The 20971-nt window shown below is 50.2% G+C and overlaps 4 protein-coding genes and 1 pseudogene across 4 annotated transcripts; 2 read left to right on the plus strand and 3 right to left on the minus strand.

Moving 5' to 3' along the window:
• Window positions 1-1037: 1037 nt before the first annotated feature.
• On the plus strand, window positions 1038-2988 carry SAPIO_CDS6387 (uncharacterized protein; the record flags this gene model as incomplete). The annotated part of the gene is made up of 7 exons (XM_016788504.1): window positions 1038-1266; window positions 1317-1408; window positions 1492-1502; window positions 1825-2208; window positions 2261-2669; window positions 2724-2759; window positions 2824-2988. 7 exons carry the CDS (start codon window positions 1038-1040, stop codon window positions 2986-2988), a joined length of 1326 nt encoding a protein of 441 aa, XP_016641795.1.
• Window positions 2989-3709: 721 nt separating this feature from the next.
• On the minus strand, window positions 3710-4871 carry SAPIO_CDS6388 (uncharacterized protein; the record flags this gene model as incomplete). The annotated part of the gene is made up of 2 exons (XM_016788505.1): window positions 3710-4547; window positions 4783-4871. 2 exons carry the CDS (start codon window positions 4869-4871, stop codon window positions 3710-3712), a joined length of 927 nt encoding a protein of 308 aa, XP_016641796.1.
• A 1605-nt stretch (window positions 4872-6476) lies between these two features.
• Window positions 6477-7355, minus strand: SAPIO_CDS6389 (annotated as a pseudogene; the record flags this gene model as incomplete).
• Window positions 7356-8047: 692 nt separating this feature from the next.
• Window positions 8048-12407, minus strand: SAPIO_CDS6390 (uncharacterized protein; the record flags this gene model as incomplete). Its single annotated transcript, XM_016788506.1, has 9 exons — window positions 8048-8952; window positions 9025-9254; window positions 10182-10382; window positions 10451-10659; window positions 10742-10950; window positions 11058-11554; window positions 11613-11652; window positions 11715-11993; window positions 12056-12407. 9 exons carry the CDS (start codon window positions 12405-12407, stop codon window positions 8048-8050), a joined length of 2922 nt encoding a protein of 973 aa, XP_016641797.1.
• Window positions 12408-14776: 2369 nt separating this feature from the next.
• Window positions 14777-16874, plus strand: SAPIO_CDS6391 (Uncharacterized protein; the record flags this gene model as incomplete). Its single annotated transcript, XM_016788507.1, has 5 exons — window positions 14777-14937; window positions 15016-15277; window positions 15350-16053; window positions 16128-16461; window positions 16572-16874. 5 exons carry the CDS (start codon window positions 14777-14779, stop codon window positions 16872-16874), a joined length of 1764 nt encoding a protein of 587 aa, XP_016641798.1.
• Window positions 16875-20971: the final 4097 nt, after the last annotated feature.

Raw genomic sequence — 20971 nt, forward strand, 5'->3', positions numbered from 1 at the left:
CTTATTGCCTTTAGATACTTATATGAACCAGTGTCAGAGCCAGGCAATTGACTACCTTTACCGCCCAAGACATCAAAGCTAAATTCCTTCTCACTTTGCTCACACGGAGTCACACCCCTCTCCTCCGCGTGATGGCCCATGGCGTGATCTAGGGGTCCACCGAGTTATAGCCATTAACGGTGCACGCCTCAAATCCCTCCAGGAAGATGAAAAGCAAACTAACTAGGGAAGACAGTATATCTCGACACGATTGGTGAATTGCGCACAGGTGCATGGAAATAGGTCATCCCCTTTCATGATGTGATGGTCCAGGCCTATTCGATGCGTGTGTCTTGGTGCGACACCGGTTCCTTATGTAAGCGGAGGGCCATCTCCGTTCTCCGAGCTCGTGGCCTCACTTCATACTTCCACCTCCCAACACTATATCCCCCCACATTTCACAGAGCGACCATCCTCCGAGGATTAGAAATCTAATACCAGGGGCTCATCTTTATTCAGAGACAATACTCCGATTCTTTATCTCTATTCGTATTAAGACCTGCTCATCTACATAAAAAGGTTAGTATCTACCCCAGGTACGGGATATTCCCACCTCCACAGACTAGACCTCACGGTCACGGAGAATATCCCACACAAGGGTATCAGCAACGGCAACGAGAAACACGGCGCCCTACAACTTCACCTACCTAATCAAGAAAGTTCATTCTCTTCCCATAGAACTGCCGTTACTTTAGTTGTGTTGTCGAAGAGCGTCCAGAGAACAGCTTGTCCTCGGCGGGTACTAATGCCAAGACCTGAGGAAGATGGTGTGAAATACTTGGAGCACAGGATATCTAATTGGAGGAAGAGAGAAGAGGACTCGAGCACATTAACATCAATAGCAGGAAAGATCAGAAATATGGAATTAATCAAAGGACATAAGTTCTCGGATGTTCCCCCCATCCAAGCTGTCCACAGCTACTGGAACAAACTCAAGATTAAGTTTAAACCGCCCATGTCCAGTACATATGACTAGTCTACTCAAATAATGCATCAAAATGATTCACCTGTCGCTATCATCGGTTACTCTGCCCCTTTCGCCTTATGCCTTAGGCTGCCTCGTTGTATCTTGCTACTGGGCAGCCTGGGTTGTTTACTCGAGATGGTTTCATCCCCTGGCGAAGTATCCGGGTCCCTTTCTAGCATCCTTTTCACGGCTCTGGATTGTATTGCAAATCAAGCAAGCCGACGCCGAGAAGACACAGAGGAGGTTGCATGAAAAGCACGGTTGGTTACGACTTGCCGTTAAAGCAGTATTCCAAAACTGACAGTAATAGGCCCCATCGTACGAATTGCCCCAAATGAGGTTGCGATTTCTGATCCCGATGGCATCAGGAGTATCTACGCCATCAACTCCGGTTTTACAAAGGTATAGAGACTTGTATACCTTCGTACCTGACATCTTCGTTTCATGCTAATTTGCATCCAGACTGATTTTTACACTCCGTGGAGGCCGGCATGGTGTACGTTCTAACTCCAACGAGGACCTTGGATATTATTATTATACTAATTAAGATGCAGGCAAATATCCCGATGCTTTCACATCGCTTGACGAAAGAGTACACGCCAGCCGTAGAAAGATAGTAAACAATCTTTATTCAATGTCTAACATCGTTCGATCCGAAGAAAGCATCGATATCTGCACTAAGATGCTCGTATCTAAAATGGAGGAGTTTGCAAGCAAAGGGGAAGTGATTGATCTTGCAAAATGGTCCCAGATGTACACTAATCCCCCCGACTAAGACTGCAAGTAAAACGGGTGCAGACTGACGCTTTATTTTCTAGGTATGCCTTTGACGTGATCGGACAACTCTTCTTTAGCGGCATGTTTGGCTTCATGGAGACGATGCGAGATCATCGAGGATACATCCAAGCACTTGACTTGCTTCTGCCGATTCTCTGCGCCGCGAGTGTTATGCCGACTTATATTCGTCCAGTGTTCCTGCTCGGAGGAGCTGTGATCCCGGGGGTCTTCAGAGCACTCAAAAGCATCGGCGACATTGAAAGGGCGGCAGACTCTTGCATCAGCGAACGACAGGCTCTCCTCAGAAACGGACAAGATGTCGAGACCAAGGATATCTTGAGCAGCCTTTTTGATATTATGAACAAAAAGGGAGAAGAGATCGACTTTGGTCTGACTGAGGTCAAAGTTGAAGTCTATGTTGCCCTGTATGTCGTGACACCACCCGGAACATTTGTGTAGCCTCTAACCGTGCGCCAGTTTTGCGGGATCTGATACAACTGCAGCCGCAGTTTCGTCAATATTCTATCATTTGATGAAGAATCCTGCCGCCTATAAGAAACTCACCGAAGAAATTGATCAGGCTACCAACGAAGGTCGCCTGAGCGACATTATACGGTATCGCGAAGCTATGAAACTGCCGTACCTTCTCGCCTGCTGCAAGGAGGGCATGAGGATGCATCCAAGTGTGGGATTGACCATACCCAGAGAGGTCCCAGCCGGGGGACGCGATATCTGTGGTCAAAGATTCCCAGGAGGCGTTAGGGTTGGAATCAACGCCGCTGTCCTCCACCGAAACAAGGATATCTTTGGGCCAGATGCCAATGAATTCAATCCCGATAGATGGTTCCGCGAAGGGGCCGAGAACATGGACCGATACATGTTCCAGGTTTGTCGTTCTGAGAGTCGTTAGTGCCGAAGCTATCTCTAACGATTTGCGTAGTTTGGTGGGGGATCGAGGACTTGCATTGGCAAGAATGTGAGTAGCAGACAAACTGTGTTTGAATCCCGCTATGCCATGGCACATGGCTAACAATTACCAGATCTCCCTTTGCGAGATGTACAAGATGATTCCGCAAATCCTCCGCACGTTCCATCTGGAACTCGCCCATCCGAACAAGGAGTGGGAGACTCATAACTACTGGTTCAACAAGCCAAGCAAAGTGTATACACGCTTGTCCCGGCGCCACACCTCAGTGACGTGGTAGGGCTTTCCATGTGGTAGAAATCCCCGAGCATAGCAATGCTATGTTAACATGGCTTTTTACGTCTCCCACGTAGCGAATAGGCAGGATATCTTTCTAGGATAAAGGTTCTATTCTATCCATCTTCAATACCTCACCACATTCTGTCTCGCCAGCGGAGAGCGGAAGTGTCGTGATTGGTATGGCTCGGACCCAGGGCTCCATCCTCTGATGTGATGAGGTGATGGGCACTTCTTGCGCAGAATATTAGTTCTTGATCGTATGTATTTCTCGGTTTTGACCTGCTCTTGTTCTTTTTTGGTTAAAAGAGTTTTTAAGATAGAGACTAGACAGGCTATCCACATAACACCGAATGAGCAGCCGATCGCGCCGAATAATGGCGCCGAAGTCCGATTTGTCCGGTGTGCCCGCTTAGGCATTCGGTGATGTAGACCATTAACGGGCAACTGGGCGGGATAGCGATGCAGAGAAGAAACGAATTGGACGGTCGAATCCTCATAGAAAAGGGCTTAGCTTATGTGACATTCGTAGAAGTCATGTATAGGAGGGTAATAGGTTCCGTATAATTTACTGTTTACGCTTTAAGAGTGTCATTGTACCAAGGAACAAGTGCTGTACTAGTCTGAAGTAGCCAAGTCATAAGATCTCTCACAAACTTGGATTACGACTTTGAAACGTGCAGATGGAAATTGGGGTTCAGAAGACATCTGATTGAGCTACAATCTCAAAGGTTGGCCCTAAGGTTATCCAAGTTTACAGGAGGCAGCTTCAGGACTCGAATAGCGTTTTCTCCCATAAATTCCTTCACTGACGTCTCTCTAAGCCCGCCCTTGTTGCCGACCAGGTAGTTGTTGACATTGTCAACGCATTCTTTGAGTCCCAGCTGTGGGAAGTTCGTTGCAAACATAACTTTAGTCCTCCCAGTGGTATTGGCGAACGTGATAAGTTCCGGTGCATAATATTTTGGTGACCATGCGCTAGTGTCGATGTAGACATTCTTATGCTTCCAAGCAACCGCCACGGTCTCTGCGGCCCAGGGATATCCTATGTGGCCCATGATTATCTTGAGGTCCGGGAACTTGAGCGCAATGGTGTCGATGTATGGAATTGGGCGCCCAACCTCGCTGGGGCATGCGGGTGCCGTATGACCAACTTGGGTGAGGAACGGCACGTCAAGTTCAATGCATTTGACAAAAAGCGGCCAGTAGTGAGGATCAGTTGGCGGCAGGTTCCAGAGCCAGGGAACTATTCTCAGGCCCACAAAGCCTTCAACCTTGACGTAGTACTCGAGCTCTTTGACCGCCCTAACAGGGTTGTGAAGATCAACAGCAGCAAGGCCAAAAATCCGATTCGGGTAAGGCCGAGTATACCTGGCAACCTCCTCGTTGGAGAAGATCATTTGGCCAGGGCGGCTCCAAGCGGATAGACAGACATGGGAAACTCCCGCTTCATCCATTAGTGCGATGACCTCATCGGGAGAACGCTTCTTGTCAGCAATCTCAGGATCAGAATGGCTGTAGGCGAGCAGACGAGCGACTTCGGGGATGGCTGGCGGCGCCCAGCTACCAAAGAAAGGGTTAGCAAGGGCATACCATCTAGATGTTGAGGAAGCTTCCGTACTCCAGGGAGGTTGCACCAAACATCAACAATAGGGTATTGAAATTTGGGAGGTGCTATTGTGTCGACAAGTTCAAGTGTTGTCGTCAAGGTAATTGTGATATGACCAGTCTTTTGAAAGCGGGGAAATCAATACTCAAGATGGCCTGATTGAACCTTTCCAAGTATGACTGGTCTCACTTTAAAACCTTCTTCTTTGGACCGGCAAAGTGGAGTCCACAGCCCCTGCCACCAACTGCCGCGTAATCCAAGGTAACTGGGGTAGACATGACCTTGGCTTTGAGTCCCCAGTTAACCAACATGAACCGTTTTCACCTACCTCGGTAGACAGTTAGAGCTTCTCCAACAAAGCCGGTCTCAAGATGGAATAACCTCGCGGCATGGATGATGCTGGGTTATTAGCAGCCGATATGTTCTACGTGTGGCACTCTTATAACCGATAAGAGTGCCGCCTGGCCTGGTGAACCCTATAAACTGGCCAAGAGAGCTCTCGGCACCAATTAACTACTTGACTCCCACCAGTACACTGGTTGGACTTTGAATAAACGTTTCACTCTTTTCATATACAAACGCCAATACAAAGATGGGCGTAGTGACCATGGACGCTCTCCAGGTTTGGAGGTTGCATCGGCTAATAGGGAGAAGAGTGTCGTGAAGCCCGATACCGAGCATGCCGAAGGCACGCATCAAGAGTTTTCCTTAAAGGAGACCCGAAAACTTCTATGAAAGATCAATTGGACCTCCTGCTTCTTGCCGTTTTATTCTTGCTTCCGAGGATCGAGAAAATCTGGGCAATGCAAACTTGCTGGACTCCAGGGGGATTTGAACATGACGACCAAATGGGACTACGATTATGAACGCATTCTGTGCCGGAACTCTTCCTGAAGACTCCGCTAATATGATGATCAATCTCACGTCGCGACGTCTGTGAATTTCCTAATTACCTGGCGTTGGAAATCCCTTCGAACCTCGCCATGAAACGTTTCCATCCATCCATCCGGATCCCGCTATAATGTTGGCGTCGGGTAGCGGAATGACTTCGATGGGAAATCTTTCATGACTATGCTAGACTCTTTGCCACGCGAAAGGCACTTGGCCTTGCCAAAGGTGGCATGTTTCCCGGCGTCACATTTTATTACTTCCCCCTTTATACCACCATCCGAAGGCCACTAATTTTCTTCTTGGCGATATCGACGGAATGGGGCTTCTCCATGGGGCTCTTGTTGCTGTTGCTATGCCCATTACTTGGCCACGCGAATAGTCGTTTGTAGGAGCTGTAATATTCGCATGCGTTATTTTAACAACTTCTGAGTTCCAGCATCCTAGTAGGGACCTGTTGTAAGGCCGCTCACGTTACTGCATCAACTCATAGATCCCACATTTCAGTATTTGCAGCCTGGTTTGAAATGTATTTCGGGACGCACTAACAATATAAGACGACGCCCCATGCATTGCTGCAATGCCTTTTTTTTTTGTCTCGAGTGATTAGCCGTGCCCTTCTCGTTCATCATGTTGCGGCTCGCCATTCACTCATATGGGAAATCAAGAAGAGAAAACGTGATGTATTACTTTTCGTTGCGAATGGCTTGCTATGGTGCCTAATTCTACCTGGGATCTAGCAAGGTTGGGTCGTTGGGTCTTTAACATCTCCGGCTGCGCGCAAATAGGACAGCGTTTGGGCTGGAACGTCCCTGAGAGAGGGGTGTACCATATTCCAACTGGATGAAGACCTTGTTTCTCGGGTAGTCAATGCTGGGGTTAGGCTGAGCCCATGAGCCAGGACTTTGCCAGACACTATTCAGCACCATCCGGTGCGTTTTCGGGATATTCGTGTACCTGGAGAGGGAGAAGAACAGATCAATTGGTAATCATTATCAATTCTTTTTCGGCCCTGCCCAGTTTACAGTGTTGCCCAACACCTTCTCTATCGCGATCATGTCGTGGTCGCCGAGTCCCCTTTCAATCGCTTGCTTGTATAGTAACCCGGAAAGGTGAATCAAGGGCGAATGCGCATGTACGGCGTCGGAAGCGGAGTCGATAAGCTGAGTGAGATTATAGCAGTCTTTGATAGCCGCCTGTGCCGACCAATCTTGGTCGATCATCTTTGCGACTTTTAGCTTAGAGTAGGCTGAGGCCATGGGGCCAGCATCCAGAACCCGACCAAAGGCCTTGATGTCGAGACCCTGGGCTCTGGCAAGGGCCATCGATTCGGCCAAACCGGCCGTCATGGTGATGAGGTAGAGGTTTACAGCGTACTTGGTCTTAAGACCCGTGCCAATCTCACCGCAGTAGACAGCGTTTTTCGTAATGGGTTCAACTAAGGGTCTGATTCTCTCGGCGACACTGGGTTCGCCAGCAATCATGCCTATTAGTTGACCCTGCTCAGCTGGAACCTTGCTGCCGCTAACCGGCATCTCGATGAAATGCCCGCCGGCTTGGTGAACCTGGTCGGCTAAGTCCTGGCTGAAGCTGACAGACACCGAGCTCGTATTGATGATAGTTTTGCCGCGAAGTCCCTCCATAAACTCTGCGCCCAATATCGACTGGAAGGCAGCCTCGTTGAAAAGCATTGTGAAAACGACGTCTGAAGCGTCCACAAGTGCTCGAGGTGTTTCAGCCACCTCTGCCCCAGCTTGGCGAACGAGCGGATATTTAGACGCGGTTCGGTTCCATACGGTAAGCGGATATTTCCGAGCGAGGTTCAGCGCCATGGGCGTGCCCATGACGCCGAGACCCATAAATCCAATTCTCATCGTGCCGATCAATCCGTACGAGTAGTGAAGTAGGATAGCCTCCTGTGACTATTGACACAAATGAGAATGTTGTAGTCCAAAAGTATATCGCGCGGCTGGATTATTATAGAAGAGATCAAATAGGGGGCCCTTGATATCGCTAGTATTCACGACAGAATGACTGGTCATCCTGAAACGAGTTGGCGGTTGACCCGGTTTTTCTCTTGTTGCGGTTGTCCTGTGTTTAACCGATTACCCGAGCTGCATTTAGAATACGCTGAGATTCGTTTTGCACTGTAAATCGGCAAATCCTTTGGCTGGCGGGTTTGGCCGAGTTCTCCGAAATCGGCGATAACGAGCTCTGAGACTCGTCGCATGTCAACCGTGCCAGTGTGCCCTAATAAAAGGAAGCTAATAGTCCCGAGAGAAGCTGACCCCCCTGCTATCTGGTACAAATCTAAAGTTTACCACGGAAATGCGGTATCAGCAGTGTCTCGCTAGGGACTCGGGCGGCAAGGCCAGCCTCGAGTGCAGAGTACATAAGCTTAACAGGGAGGCTATGGCGAGAAACAGGAAGTCGAAGAATCGAATTTCTCAAGACAGTCTTGACGAATAATAATTACTCCCCCTTCCCGGCCCTGGTCCCACATAACCCACGAATTTAAACAAATAACTTATCAGTTCCGTAGAAGCGTCTCAAATTCCCCCAAATATTAGACTTTTCTAATAATAGACGGCTTCAGATCCGCAATGCTCTGAAATCCCGCTATAGCCATGCATTGTTCCATGTCTGCGAGTAATCCAGCTAGGACTTCATATGCACCCTCTTTACCAGCGATACCCGATCCGTAAAGTGCAGGCCGCCCAACGAAGACGGCTTGTGCTCCAAGTGCTATGGCCTTGATTATATCCGACCCAGTCCGGATGCCGGAGTCGAACAGAATAGTCATCCGATCGCCAACCGCCTCAACTACTTCTGGCAACATCTCAAGGGAGGACACCCCACCGTCAATCTGTCGGCCTCCATGGTTGCTGACGACAATCCCATCAACTCCGTGTTGCAATGCTAAGCGTGCATCCTCGGCGCTCAGCACGCCTTTGAGAACGATCGGCCCCTCCCAGAGTTCCCTGAGGAGCTCGAGATCTTCCCAAGAGTGATGCTCTGCCGCGAATACCTCGCTGATCCAGTACCTAGAGGCGCCAAGCTGATCTTCTTCCGGCGTCTTACCGCTCCTGGCATAAAACTTCTCGCGGAACACCGGATCACTGAATCCCACGGCATTTCCTATTCCTTCCAGGAATGGTAAATTCGCGATATCAAGGTCATGCGGACGCCAGGCAACGGTGACCGTATCAAGGGTGACGACAAGCGCGCTAAAACCGGAGTTCTTGGCGCGTAGGACGAGGGATCGAGTGATGTCGTTATCTTTGGGCCAGTACAGCTGATACCAACGGGGGTGTGGGCCACAGGCCTCAGCAATGGTTTCAATGCTCTGTGTTGCGGCTGTGCTGAGAATATAAGGAATTCCCAGCTCGGCGCAGGCCGCGATCAACCCCCTCTCTCCAGAAGAGTGGAACATGGCTTGGACTCCGACAGGTGCCACAAGAAGAGGAGAATCTAGAATGCGTTTCAGCAACTTGTCTAATATCACGGGCCTAAACCACGTCAATTCCACCGGTATTTTCTTACCGTACTTGACACAAAATAGCTCGGTTGTCAGATCCCGGGGGCTGGCTGGCTTGAGAACACGAGGTATGATCCTCCATTGACGAAAGGCGAGGCGATTCGCATCCATGGTAGACAACTCGCCTGCACCCCTATAGATGTATTTAAAACTCTTTGTCTCCATCGCGCCCCGGGCCTGTTCCTCGAGAGCATTTGGGTCGGTGGTAACGATAGGAAGATGGTTGGATAAGAGGCTATTTTCATAGAGTTTTAGCACATGTGACGCATATGGTTGGCGACGAGTGTGAGAAATATCCTGACTATTTGAGGCTGCCATCGTTGCAGAGTAAGAAGTTACGATAGGTCGTGGACTAATAGGAGCTCGAGAAGTTGCAGCGATGTCCCTTGAAGTTTTGCTTTACGAACTATCCGTCTACATCCCATGAATAATTTGGGGAAAGATTGCCACTTTTTATTGCTATTGCCTATGTGAGAAGTCAAAACAGCAGGCTGGGCTCGCAATTCCTCCATAGCCGTCACTGACATTCCCGCCCATGCGGCGTTACTGTGTAGGATCTTGCCGGCCCGAAAGTTCTACTTCGCGCCGTGCATTGTTACAATTTGAGCTGGATACAATCGGCTTACAACCCCACAATAGATTAGCCACGCGTCAGGCCAAGCTGTCTCCCAAACAGCAATCCGTATTGGACTTTCGGGAGAGATCTTGAGAAAGAGCTTGAGAACGGAGGTTGTTATAGTCGGTAGAGTTAGGATGTAGCTTTGGCTGCTTCAACTGCTACTTTAAATGCTTTGGTTTTAAACTCCATGGATGGAAGCTAACAAATTACCGCTAGAGTTGGCTGGGAAACGGGCACTTGGAGCGGGATACAGGCTAGCGTATTATTAGGGGATGAAAGGACCCGGCTGATTGACCCCGTTATATGAATAGGAGCAGGAACAGGCATAGGAATCTTAAATTCCATCGAGGAGCTTCTAAAAGACGGCTAAAAGTCGACTCGAATTTCTCGTGAGCAAATGCCGTGACTATAGAGGGTCATTATAGCTTAGTATCTATCCAGCGAGCTTTCCTTTTCTCCACAAAGCTCAATATGCCTTCCTTCATGCTAACTCCCCCATCCAAAGCCTTGAAGATGCCTTGATTGGTTCGGTAGGTGCTGGACGTTGGATCCTCCCCATCCCAACCACCTAGCAGTCCCGCGTGATTAAGAATAATGGCATCTGGGGATTGAGCCGCCACTTCAGCGGCCCATCGTAGTGCTTCGTCGAGAACACTATTCTCTGGGAGGACTTTGCTCAAGATCCCCCATTCATAGAGCGTCTGGGCGGTGTACGTGCGGCCAAGAAGCGTCATCTCTGACGCCCTCTGTCGCCCAATAATCCGAATGAGCCGTGGTAGGGCACCGGCAACGGCGGCTATGCCTAGGTTGACCTCGGGAGACCAAACTTGGCACTCTCACTCGCGATGACGCAGTCTGAGTTCAACATGACCTCAAAGCCACCTCCAAAGCAGTACCCGCTGACAGCAGCAATAATGGGCTCCTTTCCCCGGCGATTGCTCATGCCACCAAAGCCATGCTCGAGCCAGCTATCCCCATCCGCACCGTGGCTTGGTATTCCGGCTCTGTTCTTCTCGCTCCACTCTTTAAGATCAGCGCCTGCGCAAAAGCCTTTGCCTTTGCCCGTGATGACGGCGCAACGTAGAGACGGCTCTTCATCGTACCAATTCCAGACTCGAGAAAGCTCGATGTGAGCCCTGCGGCATTGCGTTGAGCTGCTGGGGACGGTTCAACGTCACCAGCAAGAGATTGGGCGCGGGGAACGTAATGAGGATGGCCTCTGAGACACCGGGTGGTTGGCGGGAGAACTTTTGCGGCATGGTGACGATGTAACGGGATGGGTGAATGAGACGATTAACAACGAAGATGTAAGCTATTACGACGCTGAGCGGCACAACCGAGTGGAATGAAATATCATTGATATGGCGAATATTTCGCTCGTGCATATCTCGCCTCGCTGTCCCCGAGCCGCAATCTTACCGTTTGAGTCGATGACTTTAGCTGCCGTGTGAGGCATCACCCTGCCAATGGTTTCGGCCTTGTCGTCGGAATCATCCAGCACCGTCATAAATGTGATTGGACTTGTCTCCGTCATGCCGTAGGCATTAATGATCTTTCTAAGTCCCATTTTCTCGCGCACCTTTGCTATCAGCGACACGGATAAGGCAGCCCCTGCTGAGAGCCCGGCTCTGAGTCGACGAGGCTTCTGGCCTGACTTGGCCATGACCTCCAGCTGAGCCATAAACATGGTCGGGACGCTGAGGATAATAGTAGCATCTTCACTCATGACAGCATCCACAACCTTTTTTGCGTCGAAATTGTCTGAGGGGAACACGATAGCACAGCCGTGGCTAAGCGACGAAAGGAATCCCACCACGAGCCCAAAGCAGTGGAAAAGAGGCGGGGGGCAGCAAACAATATCATCGGGCGTTAAACGCAGCGCGTCCCCGATAAACAGACCATTGTTAAGGAGGTTTCTGGGTAAATATAAGTTATATGGCAACGTTTCTATATCCAAGTCATGGGGATACCTACACATGTGTCAGCATGGCTGCTTTGGGAGCGCCAGTAGTGCCTTGTTCCAAGTGTCAGTGTCCCCGGCTACGCCTCGCGGGTGCTCCGGTCCAACCAACGTACCTGACGTGAACTGCAAGTTTAGTACGTTGTCAGGATCAACTCGAGCCTCTGCGCGTCGCAGCATCTCCTCGTCAGTAATACCAAAAGCCGCTTTTACCTTCAACTGGGTGTACGATTGTATTCCGATACCCTTGCCGTCAAATTCATCATTTCCAAGGCACACAAGTTGTAGCAGCTCAAGGAGTTTGGGATTCGGATGACCCTGCCCTCTAAGAATTGCGATATGGGCCGCGAGGTCTTTCGTGCCGATCTTCGAAGCAATGAATATGACCTTGCATGCTTTTCAGATTGGTCTAAGGACCTTCAACGTATATAAGCCTAGTAGAATAAGCGGCACTTACAACTTATACACGCAGCATTTCTGAGCTCATCCGGAGAATAGGTGTTGTTTAAAACAACCACGGGGCATCCAATGCGTGCTCCGCCGAGAAAGACCTCGATATACTCGTGGCAGTTGCCCGCCATGATCCCCACAGAATCGCCATGGCGCAGTCCCAATCGCAACAACGCCTTCGCGACAACTCTACTTCGGTCTGCTAACTGGCGATACGACAAGCGAACCGACTGCCACGGCACGATGAGGGCGGATTTATCGCCGAAACGAGCTGCCTGCTCATCGAGGGCCGTGCCTAGGGTCTTGATCCAGAGAGCAGGGTCTTTCGGGCCCCTAACATATGCCGGATTCGCTGTCATGTTCGTAATGTTGAAGGAAGAGACAGGTTCGAACGGATAGACATACGTGTGAATGCGACAGAGAAATCATTCAAAACAAATTATACAAGTTGGTTAGTACCTTAGTTATTTGTAACAGTCTCCGTCGCGTCCACGTCCAAGACGAAGTCTGCAAAATCCAGCTCTCGCACTTCGCTAGTCCCCAAGTTTCGGTTCGGCGGACGGTTATCTGCTCACAGTCGGTAATGCCAAAGGTTTAGGCCCTATAATACGTATCCCCGGTGTTACTACCCCGCGGGGTAAAGAGCTAGGCAGGGCAGAGCCAGCCGAAAGGGGCGAAGCTTGTCGGTTATCCCCATAGATCCCTAGAGAAGCCGACGTCGGCTTTACAACTAGGCCTTCGGTCGAGACAAAGGATATTCGACAATAAGACAATATCGGGGTAGAATATACGACAACTACGCCGTAGCATCCATCAGTGGGACGGTGGGCCACCTTGACCATAGAAGGGATAGAAGGGATTCCATCGCGAGTTGAAGGTTGGGTCTCGTTCTGCTTTGTTCCCTGGCCGAGGAGTGTAAAATAGAGCTATCAGCTTCTGAGTAACGTTAGGATAAAAGACAGGATAAGCTTCAAATGGAACAATGGGCCTAATGACGTTCGCTCCGCTCTTTCTCGTTCCTTTCGTTCGCTCTCGGTTCCCGTTCTTCTCTTTTCGGCGCAGGCAAATCAGCATGTGCCTATGCCACGTGTTGGGCCTCTGCTCTGCGCCGAGATCCTTTAAAGACTCTGGACTGCCCTGATAGCATTTCCAGGACCCTCCCGCTGCACCTGATCCGGAATGGTGCGTTATAAGATAGTCCCTCGGCGGTTTCCATGGTCATTATGGGTGTCGGCGACTCATGCCAAAAAAAAAGAAAATAAAAAATAAAAATAAAAAATAAAAATAAAAATAAAAAATAAAAATAAAAATAAAAAATAAAAAAAAGATAGACCAAGATAATATATAGTTTTATCCTGAAGAACTTTGAAAATATCGTAACAGCAGCCAGAAACCCATTTCACTGCAAATGTAATGCGCGAATAGAGTTTGCATTTTACACGTGTGATAATCTTAGCCGGCTTGATGAAGTGAACCTAGCCCTCATTGCCGTTTGGGTGATGCAGAAAGACCCAACGAAAACCCAGGACCGGGCTGCTATACAACAGTGAATGAGTGACCCCGACCAGCCGGACAACTCGACCTTTCTCGCGCAAAGTGAGCGCAAGAGATGTAAGAGAGAAATATGAATAATATATAACTGCCAATTCCAACGAATCTTTTAAGGTTTTGGGCAGTTTATTCAAAAGAAAGCTCTAAGCTTCTTTTCGTAAAGATACCAGGATCTAGTGACGCGCACTGCTATGGAAACGATGCGTGTCGATTGCCAGAAGTTCAGAGTCTGCCGACTCAATCCCGTTCCAGTGCTAGACGAGGATGCCCCCCAAACAGGGCAATAACGCCGAAAGTATTTGATCTTATCAATCTGATCTTGGCGTTCATTCGATTCCGTCATCCCACCATGCTGCGAGCAAACAATGTGACCATTCTTGCTCTGAAAATTCCGTTCCTGCTCGGCATAATCTAGCAGGGGCTTACACTGTATGTTGATTCTGTGTCTTTCTTCCCAGCTTCGTTCTGCCCTTGGCGGGGAACCCCTTGCCATGGGCAGCGTTCGCACGCAAGAAGCCCACAATCTCCATCTCCGAACTGGTCCCCTAGTGTGAAAAGACGACAGTTTTTGCTACCCCCACATCCCATGTGTGCAAATAGTGTCCCACATCCTCATAAACGCTCGGATTTCTCTGCCCGTTTTAGCCTAGCACGTTCCTTCGATGTTTCCATGATTTCGTAAAGATCACCTGTCTCTACTTTACCTCGCAGGAAACCTGTTCCTGCCGTCCAACGGCGTTCTCTAGCCTCCAACAGGGCCCACAGAGTGGATCGGTACTAGTAAAAGTTCTCATTCGTTTCCCATTTCAGGAACCAAGGTTTCGAATCAAAACTACACTTGGTGCACCACGAGTGCACTACCAGCCCACTCGGCATTGGTTTAAGATCCACCCCATGAAGGCGCTGATTGATAAACGAAATCTGATAAGATTAGATGGAATGACAAGGTCGGACCAACTTGGGTGCCCAGAAATTTTCTCCTGCCATGTGGTCCCAACATGTCCCCCCGTCAGCCGATCCAGATGCCGACTTCGGGTGCTCCTCGTCTCTTAAAAAGGATAGGATCGGTGTTTATATAGTCCTTGGGATCTTTCTCGCGGAAGAGAAGAAGTATTTTGAAAAACTTGTTTTTTTTTTTTCTCATAATCGTAGCAGTTATACCTTAAAGCTTTTTAGTATGAATAGGGAAAAGGTTCTTGTCGCCCCAGACGGCGCCCACAAAGCGGTGTCGCGCTACCCCGAAAAGGCCCAAGTGGCCGTAGACACCCGACCGATGACGGACGTTGAAATTCTGCAGCAGTCGTGGTCCAAGAGAGCCATGATCGTTGCATTTGTCGGGTATGCTCGAACGGATCACAAATTTCCGTGATTATCTATACAGGCGTTGCGCTGCTAACTGCTCCACCTGACCTTCAGTCTCTTTGCCACTTCTTTCATCTGCGCCTTCGTCAAGTACTCTACCAAGGTGTACGATGCTTACGCGACCAGCGATTTCTCGAAGCACTCGGCCCTCACGACGGCCAACATTGTGTACACCATTACGTCGTTGACCACCTATCCCATCATGGCCAAACTGTCTGATGTCTTTGGCCGGCCGCAAGGGTTCTTTTTCGCCATCTCCTTCATGGTTCTCTCCATGGTGCTGTACGCAGCTTGTCAGAACATAGAGACCTACATTGTAAGTTATCGCCATCTGTGCGTATATGCGATAAGGGGCTTGTTGGGGCTAAATTTCTTTTCTCCCTGTCAGGCTGGCGGCATCTTCGAGTCTATCGGCGACACCGGTTTTACCATCATGCAGCAAATTTTCATCGCCGACACCACCAGCCTCATCAACCGAGGCTTCTGGTCCTCTCTTCCTGAATCTGTCGCCGCCATCCCAACCCTGTATCTAGGGACCATCGTCGCCGACGAAGTCCTCGAGAAGTCCACCTGGCGCTGGGGATACGGCATGTGGGCCATCATCCTACCAGTCGCTGCCGCTCCCCTGATCACCACCATGTACTTCTTACAGCGCCGCGCTCTGAAAAACGGCTTCACGCGCAAAAGCATCTGGACCGGTGAGATTGCCAACATGCCTCTCCACAAGCGCATCGCCCGTCTCGTGTGGGTGGATCTTGATATCCTGGGCGCCGTGCTCATGGTCGTGGGTCTGGGCCTTGCGCTGATTCCGCTCTCCTTGACGGGTGCGAGGAACAGCGAGCGGTGGAAGCAGGGCTCGACGATCGCCATGCTCGTGGTTGGGGTGGTCGTTCTTGCTGTCTTCTTTCTCTGGGATGCCAAGCTCGCCAAGACGCCGTTTGTGCCATTCCGGATGATTCGTGAGAGGACCGTCATCGCCGCTTGTCTGCTGTCGCTACTCGATTTCTTCCATTATTCGACTTTTACCATCTTCTTTCCAAGTTATCTTCAGGTCGTGGGCGGGTATTCACCCGGCCATGCCAGTCGCATAGAGTAAGTTCTGAGAGTCAACACAGAAGGCAAAACAAAAGATGTGCTCTTGAAGAGGGTACTAACGCACGTTTCAGCAACGCCCTGCGTGTCTCCTTCCAAATCGCCTCGGTCCTCGTCGGCCTGCTGATGAGATACACAAAGCGATCCCAACTTTTCGTCCTCATCGGCGTCCCAATAGTCGTGCTCGGCCAGGGGCTTCAGATCTACTTTGTCAACAAGAATGGCGATGGCCCAGCCAATGAGGTGTGCTTCATCACGGCCAAGACTCTCGTCGGTGTGGGTCGCGCGTTCTACCAGACTGCCGCGCAGGTTTCCATCCAAGCAATCGTTCAGAAGGAAGATGTCGCTGTCGTCACCAGCGTCTATTATGCATCGATGAGCGTCGGCGGCGCCATTGGAACAAGGCACGTAGTCTCTTATGGATCCCAACCACGATAAGGTGAATCGGATTGACAGCTAACAAATTTATTGATGGCAACAGCGTTGGGGGTGCCATCTGGAACAGTCTCCTTCCCAAGAGACTGACGGAATATCTCCCCGGGAACGCCAAAGACAAGGCCCAATCAATTTACAAGTCCATCGTCGTCGCCCAAAAGTTCGACATGGGCACACCTGTTCGAGCCGCCATTAACCAAGCGTACCGTGAGACACAGCAGAAGCTCGCGATCGCCGCCACGGCTGGCCTCGCACCCATGCTCTTGATAATGTTTATTCTCAAGAACGTCGATTTAGGGAAAGCGGACGAGGGAAAGGAACCTTCGGATGGCTCTGTGCATGACAGCGAAGGTGCTTCCAAGTCGATTGATGATGCAAAGCCGTAGTAGATAGAGCTTAAGGTTGCGGTGTTGGGAGATTGAGTTAACGTCCTACTTCCGCCTCGGTGTTGTATCTGCATTGATCTTCTTTCCACTCGGGCTTCATTACGAATAGTTGGTTGCCTTCCGCAGCCGTAGGTAGATTTTTTTCTCAGGCCGTTTAACGAAGAGACACCCTCGCTCAACTTGCTCACTCCTACTTGGGCGAAAGTGGGAAAAGCTCATATTGTGATCCGCTTGAAGCTGTAGGAAAGGTTGGTTGACGACTAGAACGGAAGAGGATCACGACACTAGAACCAATTTCCATTTGATGTGTTGATCTCCGTCATAAGTAGGACATGCGGCTGATAAGATGAACCCTGGATTCTATCAATTTCGTTTTAATTATTATTCTTTGAGCCAGTGTTGCCTTCGTCATTTCCTGGAGGGAACGCTTCATATAATAGAGAACTAGGTTGGGCCTGTATCTGTCCCTGGGTGGGCCGCAGTATATATTTGATCACTAAGATGAATATCAAAGCCATGAAGAGACTGCGAAGGACGCCCTATCTCTGATAGTCGGGGTGAAAGGCCGAGTGGTACGTCCGGGTTAAACATTCCTGGATGCATGAGCTGCCAAGCCCAGGCACTCGATGGGGATAATGAGAATGGGGTGGGTGTGAATCCAGGTGCGTGCCCTACCATGATGGCAATAAATTAGCGACGCCAAAAAGAGTAATCATACCAGGGCAATGACAATGGAGAATTGCGTACCTTGAGCACTATTGGAGTCCAACTCTGCAAGGAGGCGAGTAAGGGTGTCCCGACAACGCATAATCGTCTTACTCCCTTTATCTAGGCCGTGGAGCACGTCCATAGCGGTGTCTAACATGGCCCGCAGGTCCACAGCAGAAATATCCGACAGCTCATTCGAGAACGCCGGCATACGTTTGATCAAGAGTATTCCCATGATTGCTAGAGACGAATTGAAGGCTTTCAGGAGGTCAGCTACATCATAAGTCTAGTTCGATGTGTGTTGACGATAGGCTTGGATTGCCGTACTATAGTAGCAGGAGAACCACCATGCTCCAAGTAGGTTCTGCTCGTTTCGCGACGCCGCCAGTATATTGTTGTTGATGTGGAGCACGTCGCTACAAGTGTGAGCTAAATCGGCCAGGAGGACCGCGCCGCAAGTGAGAAGCCATTTCGATTGGTGTTCATTGGATACCGTTCTCCCGGGCAAGTCGAGGAACTGGCCAAGGACGGGGCGCAAAACAAGTATTCTAACCCCCAAATAACGGAGAGACAGAAGGATACGTAGCCGAGTCGTTTCGAGGGTAGGAGGGACATCGTTTGTCGTGTCTCGTGAAGTGATTATCTTTAAGCACGGGGGGAGGTTATCCTGCCATTGTGCCAGCTTCCAGCATAATTTGGACGTGCGGTCAAGCGCCTCGCTTGTAGGTAGAAGAGGGCGAGAACTTAAGTTTTGGTCATATAACAGATCCACAGCTTCTCCCAAAATATGAGTTATAGACCTTTGATGTATGTAAATATCGGAGTGTAGTGAAGGGTAGGCGACCAGGGGATCAAAATACGTACATGGTGGCATCGAAGTAAGCTAAACTCGACGTGGTGACGCTTCTAGGCACACTACTAAATGCCACTTGCGAACCGGCTTCGAGCCTCACATGGGCTAGAGGAATAAGAGGAGGGCGGCCGTATGCGGAACTCAGCCAACTGCGTCGAGTCGTTAGATTCTAGGTCTTCTGGTCAGGGGATTTTCCACTGTTCATTACCGATCGTTCATGATACAGCAATACCAGGCTCTTCTGCGTATCTCTCGGTCCAGCAGCGAGTGGTTCTTCGACCCTAGGTAATGGAGGCCCAGCTGGTACGCTCCTTTGACCGTAAGACTATGGAATGTCCATGCAAGGGAAGAAGATGTTGTGCCCTCGAGGTATATGCCCATAAGCAGGAAAAATTGAACTGTCTTTGGTGTTAACTCTAGGGAGGGAGACCAGGGAAAAAAGTTACTCGATATCACTATCATAGAAAACATACCATGTTCCACAGAGATGCGCCCAAGCATATCTTGGCGCACCAGCTCCATGGCTCGTTCAAAGTACATGTCCGATCGCGAGGCCCGTTCCCGGGGAGGTGACGTTGCAGTCAACACGTTGGTGGCAAGGGCAAATACCATGTTGAGCATAGCAAGCCACGACCTCGTTACCGTTCTGGGGCCATCGTTTCGCGCCCTCTTGTACGTTGTCCGGAAGGAGTCTTCATGGACGCATGGAACCATCATATTGACGGTGGTGAAGTACAAGCGCCACAGCTGTTCCGCTTCGCCTGTAGGAGGGAGGTCAAAAGGTTCCACTGTTTGACTTTGATCGCGCACACTTGAGATGTCGGAATTGGTCGGCCTCCTTAGGAATGCGTCGGAGCCGTCGTCACCTAGCTCTACCGTTACGCCGGCGGCACGGACTATGAGCCTTAAAAACGCCACGTTGGACGAGGCACCTTCTCATTGAAGCGAGGGAGATTTGTTAGGATGAGCTCGGCGAGAGTTTCGGCATCATGCACAGGGGGGAGGGAGGGAGGAACACTACCGAAATACTCGTCGGCGCCCACCCCGTCTTCAAGGGTGACGGACCCCATGCCATCTACTACATCGCCCCAGCCCGAAGACACTCCCAAACTCCTAGTAATGCTGTCTTGCAGCTCTGTGCTCGGTCGGGGAGAGGTGGAGACATGGGCTTCGATGGATTCACATATCCTATCACTCGTTGGATTGGTGGGGACCCTATCTTGTTCCAAGCACTGAAGTTTTTGCTCCAGTGCTAGCAGCCGCTGCTCAAGGGCTCTATTCTCTCTTTGCCTAATTATAACGATAACGAATCAGTGGCCCTGCGCAGGCATTGACGACGTGGAAAGGGAGGCGAAGGGGGATATTTTCACAGTTCGGTAACCTCAGCTCTAGCCCCAACCCCAGCCCCAGTCCCAGTCATCACCGCTGGCTGACTGACGGGCTGATCATAGAGGCACGGAGCGTCGAGATCTTGGCAGGTAGCGCATGGATTACGCCCGTCACACTATCCGAACATGAGACCCATCAGAAAATCCGCGTAATTGAAGGGGGAACGGGTTGGCATACTCGGGATTTACGCGTCCGGCATGACCGACAAGCAACTGAGATTCTCTTTCTTTTGCGACCCTCGCGTGCCGCAGAGCGGACCTGGTCTTGGTTGACTGGGGATGGAGTCGAGGACATGATATGTGAGCCCGCCCGACCGACACGGGACTTGAAGCAGGTTTGGATTTGGAGAATGAGGACTTGGTGGGTGAACACTGCAATGAGCGAAAAATTGGGGCCGGAAGGGTTCTTTGAACCAGACAAAAGACTACCTTGGCTGGGAAAGGAGGCAATGCACATTGGAGACATGACAGCCGGCAGAAATGCGCGGAGATAAAATCGGTTTAGAAACAAGGTAACACCATGCAGACAAACCTGGGGAAGCTTGGGTGGCTGGCCTACTCCCTACTCTCTCCTATTAGGGTTTGCGGGGTAGTAATAGGACTAGTGCTGTTGGGGAATTCGCCCCCTTTTCTCGGCACTCATCGTCTCTCCACAAACTGTAACCATATCATCGACGCGCTCTGACAAGTAGTATTGTTCCTTGATGCACGCAGCTCCGAATGAGGTTGAGTTCCCCATCCAATGCCAATTTTGTTTCCCATTGGGTACTTTACAAAGCACTATCTCCATCCAGATACGCATGCATGCTATCTATGCCACTGTAGGGTAAGGTAGAGAGAGAGACAGAGAGAGGCATACCTGCCATTGTGCCACCAAGTGCAAGACAGATATGTACGGAGAGCATCGTTCAATCGTGATAGTAGCGTGTATTTATTATTCTAAAAGCTCGTGGAGTGTGGAAAGGCCCAGAGATGGGACTCTCAGACCGAACTTCCAAGTTTCTTTAGCTCAAGGCATTCCCTGGCCCCGGCAGCTGGCTCGGGATGTTCGGCTAACCGGGGCAATCGGGGAAAGCTTCCCCTAACACTCCACAAGGGCCACGTCATGTGGAAGTTCCGTATATCTCTCCGCCAATTAGGCGGTCTGG

Source organism: Scedosporium apiospermum, assembly GCF_000732125.1.
Source record: "Scedosporium apiospermum strain IHEM 14462 chromosome Unknown SEQ_SAPIO_0103, whole genome shotgun sequence".
Taxonomy (NCBI): Eukaryota; Fungi; Ascomycota; class Sordariomycetes; order Microascales; family Microascaceae; genus Scedosporium; species Scedosporium apiospermum.